The 20,327-nt window shown below is 44.2% G+C and overlaps 1 protein-coding gene across 2 annotated transcripts; it reads left to right on the top strand.

The window, feature by feature from the left end:
* Positions 1-17,007, top strand: LOC310824263 (uncharacterized protein). 2 transcript variants are annotated; one of them, XM_083697108.1, is made up of 7 exons: positions 1-94; positions 317-746; positions 958-1,386; positions 1,639-1,950; positions 2,029-2,178; positions 2,272-2,347; positions 16,878-17,007. In XM_083697108.1, exons 2-7 carry the CDS (start codon positions 354-356, stop codon positions 16,946-16,948), a joined length of 1,431 nt encoding a protein of 476 aa, XP_083553234.1. In that variant the 5' UTR covers positions 1-94; positions 317-353; the 3' UTR covers positions 16,949-17,007. The 2 variants fall into 2 exon arrangements, with proteins under 2 accessions (XP_083553234.1, XP_083553235.1); XM_083697109.1 differs by having other exon boundaries at positions 1,639-1,761.
* Positions 17,008-20,327: the final 3,320 nt, after the last annotated feature.

Raw genomic sequence — 20,327 nt, forward strand, 5'->3', positions numbered from 1 at the left:
GGCTCTGGTCACAGCCAAGTGTCTGGTGGTGCTTCAGCTCACACAAGCATGTGTGGGCTTTACCAGTAACCCTGGACCACGCCTGGCCACTGTGGTAAGAAATACGAGCCATCTGAAATGCTCTTTTTGATTTTGTTTAATGCTGGTCCATTATATTGTATCTGTGATATGTTATATTTAATCAATTGTAAATACAGGTACAATACAGGCACATGATAATCATAATTTATGTTGTATAGGTTTAGTGTGCTCTGAGATTGCTACGGGGTGTGTGCTTTTAATTATGCTTAGACCTAATCACTCTGTCTGTTTACAGTCCATAGAGGAGACCAGTGCCATTTCCACATCAGTGAATGCAGTTAGTGAAGCCTCCACCATCCATCAGAGAGATTGAGGCAGAGATGGCGCCCATTATTGACCAGGCCTCAATAGACACCAAGATGGAGGACTCCACCACCATTAGAGAGATTGAGGCAGAGATGGCTAGTCTCAATGACAAGGCCTCTATGGACACCATGGTGGAGGGCTCCACCACCAAGATTTTCGAACAAGAGCTTCTGCTGACTGCTCAGGCACATACTGAGAAGGTTCTCAGACTGTCGATCCACCAGATCATCCAGGAGGACAGGATGGCTGTTCAGCAGAATTCTTTGGAGGAGCTGGTCCAGGTCAGTCTGGAGACCCAGGCTGACCTCAACACCATGGACCTCCCTGAAGATGAGAGAGAACCATGCCTGGCCACTGTGGTAAGAAATAAGAGCCATCTGACAGGTTCTGTTTGATTTTATTTATTGCTGGTCCATTATATTTGATCTGTGATATGTTGTTATTATTAATTAATTGTAAATCAACAGAGCTATTGTTATTTACCCATAGCTTTCAGTGTGCTCTATGAGATAGCTAGGGGACATGTGTTTTTTTATTATGCTTACAGCTAATCACTATGTCTGTTTACAGTCCATAAAGGAAACCAGAGTTAATTCCATGTCAGTGGACACAGTTTGTGAAGCTTCCACCACCATCAGAGAGATTAAGCCACAGATGGCTCCCATTAATGACCAGGCCTCAATAGACACCAAGGTGGAGGACTCCACCACCATCAGAGAGATAGAGGCAGAGATGGCCAGTCTCAATGACCAGGCCTCTATGGACACCAAGGTGGAGGACTCCACCACCAAGATTAACGAGCAAGAGCTTCTGCTGACTGCTCAGGCACATACTGAGAAGGTTCTCAGGCTGTCCATCCAGCAGATTGTCCAGGAGGACAGGATGGCAGTTCAGCAGAATGCTTTGGAGGAGCTGGTCCAGGTCAGTCTGAAGACCCAGGCTGACCTCAACACCATGGACCTCCCTGAAGAGGAGCTAGAACCACGCCTGGCCACTGTGGTAAGAAATAAGAGCCATCTGAAATGCTCTATTTAATTGTTTAGTGCTGGTCCATTATATTGACTTTTTAAATCTTAAACTTGTTTTCTTTTGTAGTTGAAATGTATTATGATACTGGATGTATATTTATATAATTGTGGACAGTACAGCATATACATCATAATCATCATTCATGTTATATATGTTTGGTGTACTCCATGAACCAACTACAGAATGAGTTTTAAAGTGATGCTTTACTCTGTCTGTTTACAGTCCATTGAGGAGAGCAGTGACAATGCCATGTCAGTGGACTCGGTTGCTGAGGACTCCTCTACCATCAGCGAGACTGAGCCACATATGGCTTGCCTGGGTGACCAGTCCTCTGACAACACCAAGGTGGAGCTGGAACAGCTCCTTCAGAAGACTGCCCAGGTAGAGGTGAGCAGGTCTATCCAGCTGGCTATAGACCAGATCAAAAGGGAAAGTAAGCAGTTGGACCCAAAGATGGAGATTCAACTCACAGAGGAGGAATCACACATTACCCTGGAATGTGTCCTCCCAGCGATGACTCCACAGCTCCCTAAGGTAATGAATGAATGAATAAATTAATTAATAGATGGAGTTTTTCCTACTCTTATACTGTTCTATTATCTTTGTTTACAGCCTTCTGGGTTTATGACGATGGTGTGCAGCATTGGAGAGGAAGCTGAAAGCTGCAGTGAGTTGGCTGAATGCAGTGGAGTTGCAGCTGAATGCAGTGGAGTTGCAGCTAAATGCAGTGGAGTTGCAGCTGAACTCAGTGGAGTGGTTCTGGTAAGCAATAAATATCACATTGAATTACATCATGAAGATGAAATACAATACAGTTTTTCCTACTCTTATACTGTTCATTGTCTTTGTTTACAGCCTGCTGGGCTCATGACACTGGCGAGCAGCACTGAGGCAGCTGAATGCTGCGTTGAAGCAGTAGAACACTGCGGTGGTGAGTACTTGACAACTTGACAATTTACTTAGTAGGCGGCCTAATATATCATGACGAGAAATTAGTCTTATTCAACAGACACACTTTTGACATGTTTAACCTCTGTGTCAAGAGTGATTTTAAAGGATGGACACCTGAAAAAATACACTCCAAAAGCGTTGTAATTTCTGAATGGTGAAACCAATATCCATGCAATCAGCCATCAAATAAAAGCTGAGAATCTCGTTCTATAACCTCAAAGTAATTGTTTCATTGTCGAGGGTAGAGCCAAAAGAAGAGAAAATGCTTCACTGTCCCACTGTCAGTATGTCCACAGACATAAAAATAATACATGGCAGCACAGTGGTTGAATTTGGCTTCCACTTTTTATTGTTTGTAGGTTTTCCTAAAAGCTGTACCTCATAGCACATATTCAAAAACAAAGCACACATCAAGATTTCAAATTCATGATTGTAACAGCAGCCAGGAATCTCTGGCTTCATCATATTCCATAGTCTTACACATTGACACAAATCAGCATGATGCTGATATCACACTCTACTGTACAGTGTGTCCAGCTTAAGGAAAACTAAAACAGCAATGACAAGTATAAGAAATGGTTGTACTTCACATGAATTGGCTGGCTCACGTTGACCTAAAAGGACACTGAGACCTGAATTTAATGGCTCTGCCATATTTCTTTACCACTTAAGAATGCTGAGAATCCATTTCGAATGCTGTCCAGTTTTTACCTTTACTGAAATAGTGCCACTGTAGAATTACATTCAGAATTGATCACGTTTCATAATCCAACTCTCCTCTCCACCCACTCTCACACATTGTATGTTAGTTGTTTGTATTTAACCACACAGTCAACAGCATTTGCCTCACTATTTCAGTCCTCATAGATCAAAGAATAGATTAAAAGTTCTAAAAGGCCTTTGGGCTGCTAGAGTTTCATAATGTAGATCAACAAAACACTAATCAATATATCAATACTCACACACACTTTTTCTACAACATTGGAAAAAAACACTTTAGCTACTTTTTTTATTAATACACAGGACAAGATGTTATAATCCCTTGTGCCATGATCCAAGGTAAAACAGATGTAGAAGGCCAAATCAAACCAACAAAGCGAGTGATATATCCACCATTCGATGCAACACCATAGCAAACATCAGGCTACGCCGTCATAGGTCTACGGAGTCATTCCTCAGGTGGTACCATTCACCGGTTACCTACTCTAGCCAACTGAGGTAAGCAGCATGTCATTGGGGTTATCAAGTGGGCACCTTCTGTCACCGGTGTTTCGTTAAGTTAGGCCCACGACACCTCGAGAAGGCTTAACTGTGTAGTCCAGCGTCCTGGAAACACCCCCCTCAACACCACTACCTCAATACTATCTTTAACTTAAACCCTACAACCAACCTATCAGCCTACCCACCCCATCAGTGTGTGTGTGTGATGCCCTATCTAGGGTAAATGTTTTCTGTAAGGTAAGGGAACGGTGTATGTGGGGGCCTAAATAGTGTGTGCATGTGTTTATGTTTATGTCTTTATATAAGTGTAGATGCAGGGATTCAAACCCTAATTTAGGGTAGAGGGAAGGGTTAGAGGTGGGGAAGCCCCCGGGTGGATACGGTCCCGGATTAGGGAAAGGAGGGGTGAGTGTGCCCTTTATTTATGTTGTGGGGGAATGTTTGTGTCCGTGCAACTTCATGGCTAGCCTACACTGGCTAGCAGTACTAACCCCCCCCACCACACTATGACACGATATCCTCTCATAAATATAGCCAAACAATGGCAGTACAAAACCCCTCACCACCACAATATGACACGATGCCTTCTCATTAATATAGCCAAACAATGCCAAGCTATGCTACCTCATGCTCTAGTCAAGTCGCTGTTGCATCTTACCTTTAACGGGAACCCCAGCTACTGATCTTCCGCCTCAGCCACAGCCACTGGCTAGCGCTCTCCGCTGCTACCGACATATTCTTTATCGCCAGTTTCAATTCTCGTCCGCGAATACCCAGCTCCGTTAGCAGTGCATAGGTTGTCTTGGCCACAAATCCTCGACAACCAATTTCCACTGGGCGAACAAAAGCGGTCCACCCACGCTGTGTCGCGTCTGCCGCTAATTCTGCATATTTAGCTTTCTTTCGTTCATAAGCCTCGTCAACCCGGTCTTCCCAAGGGACCGTGAGTTCGATAATATAAACTAGCTTCTGTGCTTCAGACCACAGCAGCATGTCTGGCCGCAAATTAGTGCTAGCAATTTCAGCCGGTACGATTAGCTGTTCAATTAAATCTACCTTTAACTTCCAATCTGCGCCAGTTCGCAACTGTCCCTGCGCGCAGCTGCGCCCTGGCCTCCTTACGCCAGTCTCTCCCTCTCTTATAAATGCAATGTCTTTCCGCTGGCCACTACTAGCTAGCGAGTTTACTTCTAGCCGTTTTCCCTCAACTGCAGCAGCTAAACATTTCAACACTTGATTGTGACGCCACGTGTATCGCCCTTGAGAAAGACTGATTCTACACCCAGTCATTATATGCCTAAGTGTGCATACGCTGGAACATAACGGGCAGGCAGCATCCTCACCCAACCATTGATTAAGATTTTGGGGAGATGGCAGTACGTCATAAGTAGCCCCTACGATAAATTTAATTCTGCTTGCCTCCATGCTCCACAAATCCTTCCACTTCAAGCTTCTCTTCACTACACTCTCCCAGTTTACCCACTGGCCTTGTTTTGCCTGTGCCACCGCCCTTGTACATCTTATCATCTCCTCCTGTCTGTGTATTTCTTCCACTACCAGTTTCCTCCTTTCTACTGCTGTTGCCTTACTCCACACAGGTTTTCCTGCACACAGCCCTAGACCTCCACGTCCATGCTGAACCTGCCCAATGATATCCCTATGGCTAAGGGCTGCCTGTGCCTGTTGCACTGCCTCTTTAGGCTTCCACTTCCTTCCAGTTTTAACTATGGGCGCTGCACTTCTAACAACTGGGTCCTTTGACTGGGTTAGAGTCATTTCCAGTCTAGCCTTGGCACATTTAAATTCCTCTGTCAGACTAGAAATCGGCAGCTCTAGCATGCCCTTTCCATACAGGGCCACACTGGTCAGACAGCGCGGGGCTCCAAGCCACTTTCTAATATTAGAGTTAATCAACCTTTCCATTTTTTCAACCTTCGATATGGGAACCTCGTAAACTGTCAGTGGCCACATCAGCCGAGGCAACAATCCAAACTGTAGGCACCACAACTTTAGCTTGCCTGGGAGCCCTGACTTATCTATACCTTTGATGCCTTGAATCATCTCCTGCCTCAACTCCTCACATTGACTCTTGTCATTGAGGCTTGCGTCATACCATCTTCCTAAGCTTTTAACCGGTTTCTCTAACACTGTTGGAACCACTTCCCCACCAATGAAAAACTTTTTATCAGCTATCTTCCCTTTGACAATGGAGATACTCCTAGACTTGCTTGGCTTCACTTTCATCCTAGCCCATTCTAGGTTGCTATTTAGTTTATCCAGTAGCCTCCTAGTACAAGGGGCTGTTGATGTCATAGTTGTCATGTCATCCATGTAAGCCCTGATTGGTGGGAGGCGCAGCCCTCCCTGCAACCTTTCCCCACCCACTACCCATTTCGAGGCTCTGATTATGACTTCCATTGCCATGGTAAAGGCCAAAGGGGAAATTGTACAGCCTGCCATAATGCCTATCTCTAGCTGTTGCCAAGCTGTAGTGTACTCTGCTGTAGTAAAACAGAGTTGAATGTCACAAAAGTAAGCTTTAACTAACCTCTTTATACTGTCTGGCACTTTAAAAAAGTCAAACGCCTCCCATAACAGACTATGCGGTACTGACCCAAAAGCATTCGCCAGATCCAAAAATACCACATGAAGGTCTTTCTTCTCATGTCTAGCTGTCTGAATTTGATTCCAAATCATGCTGGTGTGTTCCAAGCACCCGGAGAAGCCTGGAATTCCAGCCTTTTGCACCGTAGTGTCAATTAAGCTATTCTTTACTAAGTAACTAGACAACCTCTGTGCCACCACACTAAAGAAAACCTTCCCTTCCACATTAAGAAGGCTTATAGGCCTAAACTGACTAATGTCTACAGAGTCTCTTTCTTTGGGAATAAAAATTCCCCCTGCTCTACGCCATGCCCTAGGAATAACCTGTTTCTTCCAGACTACCTTCATCAATGTCCATAAGAACCTCAGCACATCTGGCGCACTCTTGTACAGCCTGTAAGGGACTCCATTGGGCCCTGGGGCTGAAGACGCCCTAGCCCGCCTTACTATCTCTTGTACCTCTTTCCACCTAGGTGGGCTATCGTCACACTGACTGGTTATCTCTCCAATAGGTGGAATGTCAGGGGGGAGGGGTAGCTGTCTAGACCTTTCTCTGTCTCTATGCACTTCCTCCAGATGTCCCTCAAGCTCCTGTTTTGGAGCCCTAAGGCTACCATTTTTCCCCTTACTAAATAACGATTTCACAAATCTAAATGGATCTTTGTAAAATGCTGTTCTAGCTCGCTCTCTCTTTTTCCTGTTTTTCCTAATGCTCTCTGCTCTTCTTAACACTGCCAGTCTCTCCTTCACATCTACCTGCAGCCTATTTAACCCTTCCTTCTCAGCCTCTGTAGCTTTCCTCCACTGTTTCCTGAGCTGTCTTCTCTCCCTGATAAGTCTATCCATTTCCTGTTGGCGCCTAGATTTAATTACCTCAGTACCTGTCTTCTTCTTTTTCTCGGACACGCCAAATCTTTCTGCTCCATAATCATAGATAATATCGCCCATTTTCTCCAGTTTACTCTCGGCAGTACCTTTCAACTTGTCTAAAATCCTACTCAAGTCACTGTTGATACCTTCCCATACCCTGTTTTCTGAAGCCCCTGGCCATTTAACTCTCGGCTTCTGGGCACTAATCTTTTCCCTTTTGGGCTGGCTGGTCTCTCTGTCTTCTTCAGTGCTAGGACCTACTTCAGGGGTGCTGATGTCCTGCGAACTGTGGTTTACTTCCTGCCGCTGGACTTCAACCGACTGACTTGACATACTTCTGAGGAAATAATTGTCAATGCGGGATCCCTGTGTTCCCTCTACCAAGCACTTCCTCCTCCCTTGATGGATTCTAAGACCCTTCAAAGTTGTTACCTTTTGCCAGCCGCATGAACAAGTTTGGAGCTTCTTCCCACCCATCTCTGATCTAGTGCCTTCCACAGCCATGTTTTCCCTACTCGTAGTCAGGTCCGTTCCAGAGTCAATAACCATGTTAGCCATAGATGAGTCATCTTCCGCCCCCGCTCTCGCAGACTCTAGGGGTGTTTTTCTCAAAGTCGTTTCTGTAGCTAGGTAGGGTGTAACCACTAGGTTTATACAACCTTGGTTACTGCAGCATTGAGTTGCTAACCCAATGCCGCCCCGGTGGGGTCTATTTCCTCCTGTCAGCTGTCTTTCCATTCTGTCACAAGGTCTTTCCCTAGTTGTCAGCTGCTCTATTCACAACAGTCACTAGCCTAAGCTAGCTTTAGCATTTATTAATACACAGGACAAGATGTTATAATCCCTTGTGCCATGATCCAAGGTAAAACAGATGTAGAAGGCCAAATCAAACCAACAAAGCGAGTGATATATCCACCATTCGATGCAACACCATAGCAAACATCAGGCTACGCCGTCATAGGTCTACGGAGTCATTCCTCAGGTGGTACCATTCACCGGTTACCTACTCTAGCCAACTGAGGTAAGCAGCATGTCATTGGGGTTATCAAGTGGGCACCTTCTGTCACCGGTGTTTCGTTAAGTTAGGCCCACGACACCTCGAGAAGGCTTAACTGTGTAGTCCAGCGTCCTGGAAACACCCCCCTCAACACCACTACCTCAATACTATCTTTAACTTAAACCCTACAACCAACCTATCAGCCTACCCACCCCATCAGTGTGTGTGTGTGATGCCCTATCTAGGGTAAATGTTTTCTGTAAGGTAAGGGAACGGTGTATGTGGGGGCCTAAATAGTGTGTGCATGTGTTTATGTTTATGTCTTTATATAAGTGTAGATGCAGGGATTCAAACCCTAATTTAGGGTAGAGGGAAGGGTTAGAGGTGGGGAAGCCCCCGGGTGGATACGGTCCCGGATTAGGGAAAGGAGGGGTGAGTGTGCCCTTTATTTATGTTGTGGGGGAATGTTTGTGTCCGTGCAACTTCATGGCTAGCCTACACTGGCTAGCAGTACTAACCCCCCCCACCACACTATGACACGATATCCTCTCATAAATATAGCCAAACAATGGCAGTACAAAACCCCTCACCACCACAATATGACACGATGCCTTCTCATTAATATAGCCAAACAATGCCAAGCTATGCTACCTCATGCTCTAGTCAAGTCGCTGTTGCATCTTACCTTTAACGGGAACCCCAGCTACTGATCTTCCGCCTCAGCCACAGCCACTGGCTAGCGCTCTCCGCTGCTACCGACATATTCTTTATCGCCAGTTTCAATTCTCGTCCGCGAATACCCAGCTCCGTTAGCAGTGCATAGGTTGTCTTGGCCACAAATCCTCGACAACCAATTTCCACTGGGCGAACAAAAGCGGTCCACCCACGCTGTGTCGCGTCTGCCGCTAATTCTGCATATTTAGCTTTCTTTCGTTCATAAGCCTCGTCAACCCGGTCTTCCCAAGGGACCGTGAGTTCGATAATATAAACTAGCTTCTGTGCTTCAGACCACAGCAGCATGTCTGGCCGCAAATTAGTGCTAGCAATTTCAGCCGGTACGATTAGCTGTTCAATTAAATCTACCTTTAACTTCCAATCTGCGCCAGTTCGCAACTGTCCCTGCGCGCAGCTGCGCCCTGGCCTCCTTACGCCAGTCTCTCCCTCTCTTATAAATGCAATGTCTTTCCGCTGGCCACTACTAGCTAGCGAGTTTACTTCTAGCCGTTTTCCCTCAACTGCAGCAGCTAAACATTTCAACACTTGATTGTGACGCCACGTGTATCGCCCTTGAGAAAGACTGATTCTACACCCAGTCATTATATGCCTAAGTGTGCATACGCTGGAACATAACGGGCAGGCAGCATCCTCACCCAACCATTGATTAAGATTTTGGGGAGATGGCAGTACGTCATAAGTAGCCCCTACGATAAATTTAATTCTGCTTGCCTCCATGCTCCACAAATCCTTCCACTTCAAGCTTCTCTTCACTACACTCTCCCAGTTTACCCACTGGCCTTGTTTTGCCTGTGCCACCGCCCTTGTACATCTTATCATCTCCTCCTGTCTGTGTATTTCTTCCACTACCAGTTTCCTCCTTTCTACTGCTGTTGCCTTACTCCACACAGGTTTTCCTGCACACAGCCCTAGACCTCCACGTCCATGCTGAACCTGCCCAATGATATCCCTATGGCTAAGGGCTGCCTGTGCCTGTTGCACTGCCTCTTTAGGCTTCCACTTCCTTCCAGTTTTAACTATGGGCGCTGCACTTCTAACAACTGGGTCCTTTGACTGGGTTAGAGTCATTTCCAGTCTAGCCTTGGCACATTTAAATTCCTCTGTCAGACTAGAAATCGGCAGCTCTAGCATGCCCTTTCCATACAGGGCCACACTGGTCAGACAGCGCGGGGCTCCAAGCCACTTTCTAATATTAGAGTTAATCAACCTTTCCATTTTTTCAACCTTCGATATGGGAACCTTTGTATGCAGTATCAAAACAGATTGACAATTAAAAGAATCATCTTAATCTTTTGGCACAATTTTGTCTCTTTTTTTTTTCTCTTGTCTTTGAAACACTCATACAAGACACATATAAAACTCTCCCTCTGACTTGCCTCTGCTACACTCTTTGAAGAAGAAAAAAAAAAAGGTTCTTACGTTTACTAGAACCAAAAAGGGTTCTTCGACTTGACCCTGTGGGAAAACTCTTTGAAGATCCCTTTTTGGTTCCATGTAGTACCCTCTGTGGAAAAGGGTTCTACCACAGGGACAGCCAAAGCATCCTTTTGGGATCTTTTTTTTCGAAGAGTGTATGTTTAGGAGCTACAGAGTGCCAGAGGATATCCGAAGGTACTATAACCTCAGCATGAAGGTATGATGCGAGTATCACTTATGATATATAGACAGGGATGGGATGGAGAACTCATACTGTATTTCTTTTTTTCTTTCTTTGTGAGTTTGTATGGGTTTGTCTATGATTGCCCTTTGATTTGAAAAATAATTGCATTTTAGTAAAGAGCCCTGTGCTTTTGAGAGACATTCAAGGCTACAAGTGCCCCAGTCTAAACACCCTCACTTGCTCTACCTTTTCTTCTGCAGTGTTGAGGTCAGGGGGGGGGTGACCTATCAGAACAGAGCAATTCTGACCTATCAGAACAGAGCAATTCTTGTACTTTCTCTATGTACTGTAATATGACATACTGTATATTGCACATTTTGTCTGGAGGGGGGACGACTGTAAGGGACGTAATAATGGTCCTCTGTGGCTCAGTTGGTAGACATAGTGCTAACAATGCTTAGTTTGGGGGTTCGATGCAGTCGCTTTGGATAAAAGCGTGTGCTAAATGGCATATGTTAAGTAATAACAAACCAACCATATGAAGTAAACTATTGGGCCAATCTCTATAGCTACCACCCTTCCTTTCATCATCCAAAAGGGAATTCAATATGTTTCTGTAATAATCGCTCAGGACTTCTCTACTTTTCTAAATCATTCAATTAAGGTAAGACATGTTTGGCAGCAAGTTTCCTCATCTTTAAAAGGCAAAGAGACATTCCTATGAGCCCAAAATGCAACCTTAGTACCCATACAGTGGGCCTACACCCACTCTCACTCAGCATAACCTACTCTTGTGTACCTATACACATCTTAACACAACACACCAACCATCTGCCTATCCCCGCTCCTCCCAAAACAGCTGTCTGTGGGAGTCTACAACAGGTAGGTTAGAGTGACTGCTGTGAGTGTGTTTGATTGGCTCCTGTGAAATGTGTTGGGATAAAATGTATATGACGTAAATACTGTATATATTTTTAATAAAATTACTACTTTCTTTGAGGTACCTTCTGCACTAACATTGTTTTCCTATTCTAGCTCATCTTTGTTAATCTGGAGTTGATCACCTCAGAAATACAGTATATGATGATTTAATCTGGAGGCTCCCCCTTTTATTTTGATTCCAGGTCATTCCTTTATTATTTAAACCTCTGGTTTAACAGGTTATGTATGACCTGAGCAAATGAAAAAAAAACATGGTACAATTGAAACATTCTGCTTCTCATCAGTACTCATTCAGTCCAAATTAATATAAACATTTGCTACAGAACCAATCAACATCTTCCATAATCTCAAATAGATAATGCAAATGCTTTGATCAAAACTGTGAATATGGAATAAACCTACATTATATTAGAGATAGATTAGGAACTCTATTTGGCTTTCTCTCTTCAATAGCTTTTAAACCCAGCATGACATTTGAAATGATATATTCTGAGTCAGGATGGAGAACAATCAACACCTTTTCTTTTCTAACATCACAAGAATTTGAATGACACTACTCTTCATTTAGGCCTACACAGCTCTGGTAATGACTAACAGCCAGAGCCATCATTTCCTATCGTCCTGATCGTGCACCATAACCGTAGAAGTGTGTGTGTGTGTGTGTGTGTGTGTGTGTGATAGAGAACACGTATTCCCCAGTTATTGTCTTTGGGGACTTTAACAATCACGCAGTTCCCTGCGCGGCTCTGGGACTGTCTGACCACGCTCTTATTCATCTGAGCATATTAATATTGTTAAACTCCATGAAATGTTTTTCTGAATCAGTGATATAATGGTAGATTAACAGTGCCTCAATGCTTATCTATGGTTAGTTGGCTACACATGCATCGTGCCAGGTCTGTAAAAATAAAACAAACACCACAGTTTTGTATAAATGGCACTATGACGTCACACAAAGGGCACCGTGACGTCACAACATTTTACACTATAAATATGGCTGAAAGTGACACATTTCTATACCACTCCCTGAACTCAATGTCTGCTCTGGAGATCCTAGTCCTAGTCGACCAAACCTGGCCGTTTGCTGTCTATCCTCTTGGTGAGAATGACCTTCTGCCATCTGAGGCTCAGTCCCCTGAGCTATGTATGCCTGGGTCTGTTCCTAAATCTAAACTGTCCTTCTGGACAATAGTTAAACGTTGCTTTAAAAACAAGAAGGCAACGGTACGTCCTGTGAACGAAGATGAGGAGATGCCCAAGGGCTGCTGCTTCCCATACTGGGGACTTTTGAAATTGCAGCTCCTCAGAAAATAAAAAAATAATAATCTGAAAATGTTCTTGTTTATGTATTTCTTTCATAGTAGGTTTAGACAGATAGGAGGAGGATAATAATAATAATAATAATAATAATAATAATAATAATAATAATAATAATAATAACAATAACAATGATAATAACAATAATAAAAAATATAATAAACTTCATTTAAAAAGCACCTTTAGCAAAAAATGTAACTAGTAAAAAGTAAAACACAACACATTCATTTTTCAGTTAAAGGCTAGTCTATAAACATGAGTTTTAAGAAGAGATTTAAAAGAGAATACTGATCTTGCTAGCCTAATATCCTCATACATAGATGGGCTAAGTGTCTGACTGGTCATTTTCCATAACCAATAAGTGTTGCCCACAACACCTGTCCTGAGCCCAACACACACACACACACACACACACACACACACACACACACATATACACACACCCACACCCACCCCACCCCTGGCCCTTTTCCACCACGTCCCCCTCTTGCTCTATTAAAGCCAGGTCAGCCAAGGCAGCAGCAGCAACAGACAGGCCAGGAGGTCTCTCTATCTGACCAGTGTAAACACACTCAATCAAGCATGTACGTTGGAGATGACACACACACACACACACTGTGTCTCTCACTTCAACCTTTGAACATGACAGCTCCTGGTCAATGTGGATATACTCTTGTTTACCTTTAATTCATCACAGACAAACTGTTGGCTTTCACTTTCTCATGGTCCTCATACTGCATCATATCTCCTCAGAAGACACCTATCCTTCAGTGGGAGGCTGGTGGAGGTAGAAATCAGAGGACGGGGTCATTGAATGGAATGAGGAATGGTATAGGTGTGTTTGATACCATTCCTTATTCCATTCTATGCATTACAATGAGCCTGTCCTCCAATTTCTACCTCCACCAGCCTCCCCTGGTGTGTATGTTGTAGGAATGTCTACAGTATTCTGCAGTTTTCTGACTGAGTTTTATCCAGGACAATAATTATACGACTTGTGAGACACCTCAGGCCTTTAGGACCGCTACTCTGAGCTTCATGAGACATGAGAGGTATAACATCCTCTAGGGATTGTAGTTCTTAAAGTTGTAGTCCCTTTCAAACACAGGGAGTAGTTGCAGACAAGCACGCACGCACGTACGTACGCACGCACACACACACCCACCCACCCCCCCAGCCCCCTCACCCCACACACACACACACATGCACACATACACACATATACGCACACATACACACACATTCACATATCTCCTGTGGAGCAGTGGTGGTATCTGGAGCAACAGCTTGCCCTTTCAGGATGTGTCCCAGCAGACAGAGGCAGACAGGCAGGGTGTGTTGGTGTCCTCAACTGACAACATGAAGAGGCCTCTGGTATAATTGGGAACCCTGTCCACCTTGATGCTTTTATCACTGTTTCATCTATCACTCTGCATACCAGGATAGCATATACAGGTACTGTATACAACAGGTGAGGTTGGTGGAGGTAGACATTGGAGGACAGGCTCATTGTCATGCATGGAACGGAATGAGGAATGGTATGGTAACATCATTCCTGATTCCATTCCATGCGTGACAATGATCCCGTCCTCCGATTTCTACCTCCACCAGCCTCCCCCACCCTGGTATGTGGTGGGTGTCTACGAGAAGGTAGCCTGTTGGTTGTTGTTGGTCGTCACAGAGATCACATCAACTGTATACAACCTTTTCACCGCCGGGTCCATCAGCAGCATCAGCATTGTCTCTTCAACAGGATGGACAAAGGGTCTATTCACCAGACATCCACATTAGGACAGTGAAACGGTCATCTGTCATTCATTAGGAGTGTGTTTGATACCATTGCTCATTCCATCCTCCGATTTCTACCTCCACTAGCCTCCCCTGGTACAGTATACACTCTTACAGAAAGAGGGTTCCGAAAGGGTTATTTTCTTCACAGTCAATGCTACTCAAGAGCTTAGGATAAAATTCCCCGCAACAACTTTGCCAAGCAAGGCTCTGAGAAGGAAAATTTGGAACAGATGTTGCTAAACATAAGCACTGAATTTAATCTCACACAGATATGTGAAGACAAACAGCTTTCCTCTATCACCCCGTAGACCTCGCATGTAAATGGTGTCAGGAAAAAAGTGGTCGATTGGTTGATAGTTTCTACGTATTTACTGCTGGTCCACAAACACCTTACATGGTAGCATAAACATCTAAAAGTGAGACTTCTTCCTTGGATTGAATGTGTGAATAATTACTCACATCTTATTTCCTGTGTTTGTGCTTTTCTCATCTTATCTTGCTGAATTTGTCTCGTATGTCAAAACAAGATTCGTTTTGAACATCAGAGGGGAACTTTATTTTATCAAGAGCCAACATGTACGCAAACACACACATACACGCATGCAGGCACCCGAGCACACGAACACTTACAAAAAAGAAAACGCTAAATGGCTCTGTTGTAGCAGACTGAACGTCTGGGCATGGACGTCTCGCTAATACTTCTGACGACCAAATAAATGTTTGTGCTCTTGAGATCATCTCAAACTCTATTAGATCATTGTTTTTTACTCTTTCAGTCCTTCAGTTCTTTTAACTCATCTACAGGCCTCACTTGTTCTCTGCTTTGACTGTCTTAAACTCCCAGGACTGTTTTACTTGTTATCCTCTTATGATTTGTCTCGTTGTCTTTGAATTGTTTTTATTCATATTCCTGTAAAGTGCATCGTGCTGCATCCGTGCGTGAAATGTGTTCTAAAAATAAAGTTGGATTTGATTCTATTTGATCTGATTGAATAGACTCAACAACTATGAACTATGAACAGTGACGCACATTCTCTGTATCAGTGGAGGAAGTTGGCCTGTGACCAGGCCTGATAGCACGACGATATAAAAGAGTACAAATGATCCTCAAGTCAAACGGATAAGACAATGTTTGGATATTGTAAGGCTATCTAAAGTGGTTTCCGTTGAGCCTCGTGGACCTCCGCATTTCATGTGAACTGGACACACACACACCCATCCCACACACGCACACACCCATCCCACACACACTCCACCACGCTGGCCCTTTCCCACCGGCATCTCCCCAGATTCTCTGCCAGCTTGGCCTGTCTTTGTCTGGGGGTGTGAAGCGTTGAAGGCTCCCTGGCCCTGGTCCATTTCCATCACCATGCTCTTATCATAGCTAACATGACCTCATGTTCTGTTGAAATGTATTTTCAGCGGTAAAGTGAAGGCCCTGCTGAAGATAGTATGTTGTGTGTGTATGTGTGTGGGATGGGAGTGTGTGTGTGTGTGTGGGGGGGAGTGAAGAGTTCAAGGAATGTTAGAATTTGCTGGAAATTATATTTGATATGTGCTACTTTAGGTTTAATCTTAGATCAAAGGTGCCTCTCTTAAAAAGCAAATGCACAGCCCCTCCCAAGCTCTGTTTTGTGGGGGAATATTGTAATGCATTCCTCCGTGTGTGTGGTGTGTGTGTGTGTGTGTGTGTGTGTGTGTGTGTGTGCGTGTGTGTGTGTACAGTATGAGCTGTACCTTTAAAGTGGTGTTCTGCCTCACCGCCCAACACACTGTTCTAATGCATTACTGTCAGTGTTTGTGCTTAGAGAGGCCAACCACTAAAGAGCCTCATGTTATGACTACGTTAAACATGGTGGTTCATGGGACATTGAGTAATGAACATTGAAATATGACTACTGGGACTCAGGCTGTCTTGTTTGGTTCCCATCCACACTGTGTAGGAGATCCCTGGTGTGAAACACGCGCACGCACGCACGCACGCACATGCATATGCACACCTCTTGTTCTGCCTTTGACTGACTCTCTCTGTCTCTCTGTGTTTGTCTCTCTCTCACGCACACAGTCGACACTGGGCCACCAGAGGTTACAAATTACAGCAAACCATAATCCACTCAGATGGCTGCTGCTATTTTGGGTGTGTGTGTGTGTGTGTGTGTGCGTGTGCGTGTGTGAGACGGATCCATTGAAGTCATCCTAGTCACAAGTTTGTTGGATTTCAAACCATACTGAGACACAGGTCAACAGGTGGCAAATATTTATTATATTTCAAATGCCTGAAATACCATTGTGGGGGGACATGCAGCGTTCGGCCTGTAGAGGGAGCTACAGGACCGTGGCCGGGGTTGTGTCGGCGAGACTTTTGTTGCACACCTGCTGCGAATTAAGTCTCGCCGGCGAATGTTTAAGATGTGTGTGCTTCTGCCATTTCAGAAGGCGAGGTGGGCTGGGAACGACAGGAGTGGCTTCCGAGACAGACGACTGAAAAGTCGCAGGAACTGTGAGACGGGCTGAAAAGCCGCTAGAACTGTGAGACGGGCTGAAAAGCCGCTAGAACTTTGAGACGGGCTGAAAAGCCGATAAAGTGAATGGTTGTGATAATAAACGGGACAAAATCCCTCACTACGATACTGCGTCTGCCTCTGTGTACAACGGACTTCGTTACAACCATATCCTATCTCCTGCTCCTTGTTTAAGCGTGTAAACACACAGACACACACACACCCACACACAAACACACACTGTAGTACTGTAGGAGATCATATGAGATGTGTTAGACAGCGTAATGATTTCTGAAAAGCCATCCAGTCATTCTCTCCCCTGTGGAAGTGGACCAACACAGATACAATGGGTCGAACGTATCCTCTCCTCCGCACTGGAGACAAGAGTCATTCCACTGCTCTGTCCATCCTTAAACACTGACGACCATCCTCTTCACACACACACACCACTGCCTGACTGCCTCATATACACACACACACACACACACACAAACACACACATGCACAGACACCCGCGCACACACGCACACACACACACACACACACACTCACACACACACACATGCACACGCACACACACACGCACGCAGACACACACACAAACACACACACACACACACACACTGCCAGCCTGTGCCCACTCATCCCAGGTTAAGCTGTAACTCTGAAAGCAATGAAGCTTGGCCCAGTTTCCCGTCAGTAATGAAGTGAAGGGCCTCTGCACCGCTTGCAGAAGTAGAGGTGTTAGTTGTGAGTGTTATGTAAATGACAATGCCATGTTCGGTCAGTATGATGATATTGATGAGAATGACTAAATGATATGGGAAATATATAACTGTAAATTGATTTTTTTTACTTTTTTTTTCGTTTCGTCTTTTGTTGTTGTATGCTTGTTGTGATTTTGCTTGTTGTGATAGCTTTCCAATTCACCTCAGGGTTCCAATTCACACCATTCTCTCTATCGCGGGAGGGCAGGGTGCACCAGTTGTTACTCGGCGAGAGAAACAGGACTTGCGGAGGAGAGAGGAGCCCGTATGTGAACAACACAGGATGCTGGCGACCTGTAGCTTTTCCTTTTCAGACGAATTACTCCTACTTTGAGACATTTGTTATTTCGCTGTCCAACCGATATAACCGGGAGGAAACCTATAGGGGATTTTTATTATTTTATTTACAGATGTTTGTCATTTCCAGCTCAATGATGCATTGTGGATTTCTATTATTCTATTATTATTTTTAACCGAAATCGTCTTTGTTGCTTCATTAAGTGTGAATTTGTAATATCCTTGAATTAGATGAAGTAACCTTAGCCCATAATTGCTATCTGTTGTGTTACGCTACCACTCACCTGTTAAGGCTCCGGACTGGCGCATCTGTGTGCCTTTTTTCTTCTTTCTTCTTTCTTCTTATTTTGGTGTGCGTGTCTCGGTGTTGTAGAAACACCCAAATGAACCAACTGACGTTTAACGACGCAAGTTGTTTTTGTTATTGGTGTGTTTTGCCATTGTTTATGTGGCGGTGCGTTATGTTAATTGTGAGTTAACACGACATGGAAAAGCACGATGAACAATCTCTTTCCACTGTTGCAAGGATGTCGTCGATCTAGCAGCAAAATGGACTTCAGTCCAAAGAAGGACTTGAATCCTAGCCCCTCTGATTAAAAGCCTGATGCTTTACCAACTGAGTTATCCAGACACTTGCAGTAAAAGCGATCACATGGTGTTCTGTTTCCAGCTTTTGCATTCATCTCATCAACTTCCCAAACTTGGTTTTGGGATTCACATTGTCTGAAATGACAGTTACATTGCAAGCACCTTGTGGCGAAATGGTAGTGTGTCTGACTCCAGATCAGAAGGCTGCGTCTTCAAATCCCGTCAGGGTCAGGGAGTTTTAGTTGTGAGCATGTAAGCCCTTCTTCCTGATGAGAACCAAAAGCTAATTGTGGAGATATAGAAATGCAGGATCATCAAGCTCTTACCATTATTGCAACGATGGAGTCGATCTTGCAGTGAAATACAGGTACGCCCGAACAGGGACTTGAACCCTGGACCCTCAGATTAAAAGTCTGATGCTCTACCGACTGAGCTATCCGGGCTCTTGTAGAAGAAGTGATCACATGGTGTTCCGTTTCCAACACGTTCCTACTTTTCCTTTCATCTCATCAACTTCCCAAGCAAGGGTTGGGGAGGAACATTGTGTGAAATTGTATTCAGTGTGTATTTCAGAAGACCTTGTGTCCAACGGTACCACGTCTTACTCCCGATCAGAAGGCTGCATGTTCATATCATGCTGGGTCAGGATGTTTTGATTATGAGCACGGAAGCCTTTGTCCAGCAGGAGGAAGAACATTCCACTGACACGACATGGAAAAGCACGATGAACAATCTCTTTCCACTGTTGCAAGGATGTCGTCGATCTAGCAGCAAAATGGACTTCATTCCAAAGAAGGACTTGAATCCTATCCCCTCTCATTAAAAGCCTGATGCTTTACCAACTGAGTTATCCAGACACTTGCAGTAAAAGCGATCACATGGTGTTCTGTTTCCAGCTTTTGTAATCATCTCATCAACTTCCCAAACTTGGTTTTGGGATTCACATTGTCTGAAATGACAGTTACATTGCAAGGACCTTGTGGTGCAATGGTAGTGTGTTTGACTCATGATTTGAAGGCTGCGTGTTCAAATCATGTCAGGGTCAGGGAGTTTTAGTTGTGAGCATGTAAGACTTCGTCCCCAAACGGAAAGCAAAAACGCATTGTTAATGGAGAGATGCCCAATCTCCTACGATTGTTGGAGTAGATCCTGAAGTGAAATGCAGCTTTGCCTGAACATGTACTTGAATCTGAACCCTCAGATTAAAAGTCTAATGCTCTTCCGACTGTGCCAAAGGGGGGGAAGAAGGTGTGAAAAAGTAGAAAAAAGAGAGAAAAGAGGGAAAAGAAAGAGAGAGAGCGAAATTGAGGCTTCTCTTCCATTATCTACTAGTTTTTTTGTCAGTATGTATTCGAAACGATTAAAGAAAAATAAAAAATATCGCCTTTTCCGTTTTTGAATGGGGGGGAAGAGTGGATCCGAAGGTCACCGGTTCGAATCTCACCAGCGGCAGAAATAAAAATAGGCAAAGTCTCCCAAAGTGTTGTTTTGTGTAAATTCAAGATCGCTTTAGCCAACATCTTGCTTTATGTGACATAACAACCAGAAGTTTATTTACACTTGCTGTTGTTTTAATGATGTTTAATGACTGTGCTATAGGCCTACAGGTCTGTACTCTATTCAAGTTGCGTGTGTATCTTTGTTTATGCATCTGAAATGATCAGACCTCTGTTTCTTTCTCTTATGGACTGCATCACTCGCTATTAGCAATGTGTCAAATTGATTGATTA

This window comes from Argentina silus, assembly GCF_951799395.1.
Source record: "Argentina silus genome assembly, chromosome: Y".
NCBI classification, from domain to species: Eukaryota; Metazoa; Chordata; class Actinopteri; order Argentiniformes; family Argentinidae; genus Argentina; species Argentina silus.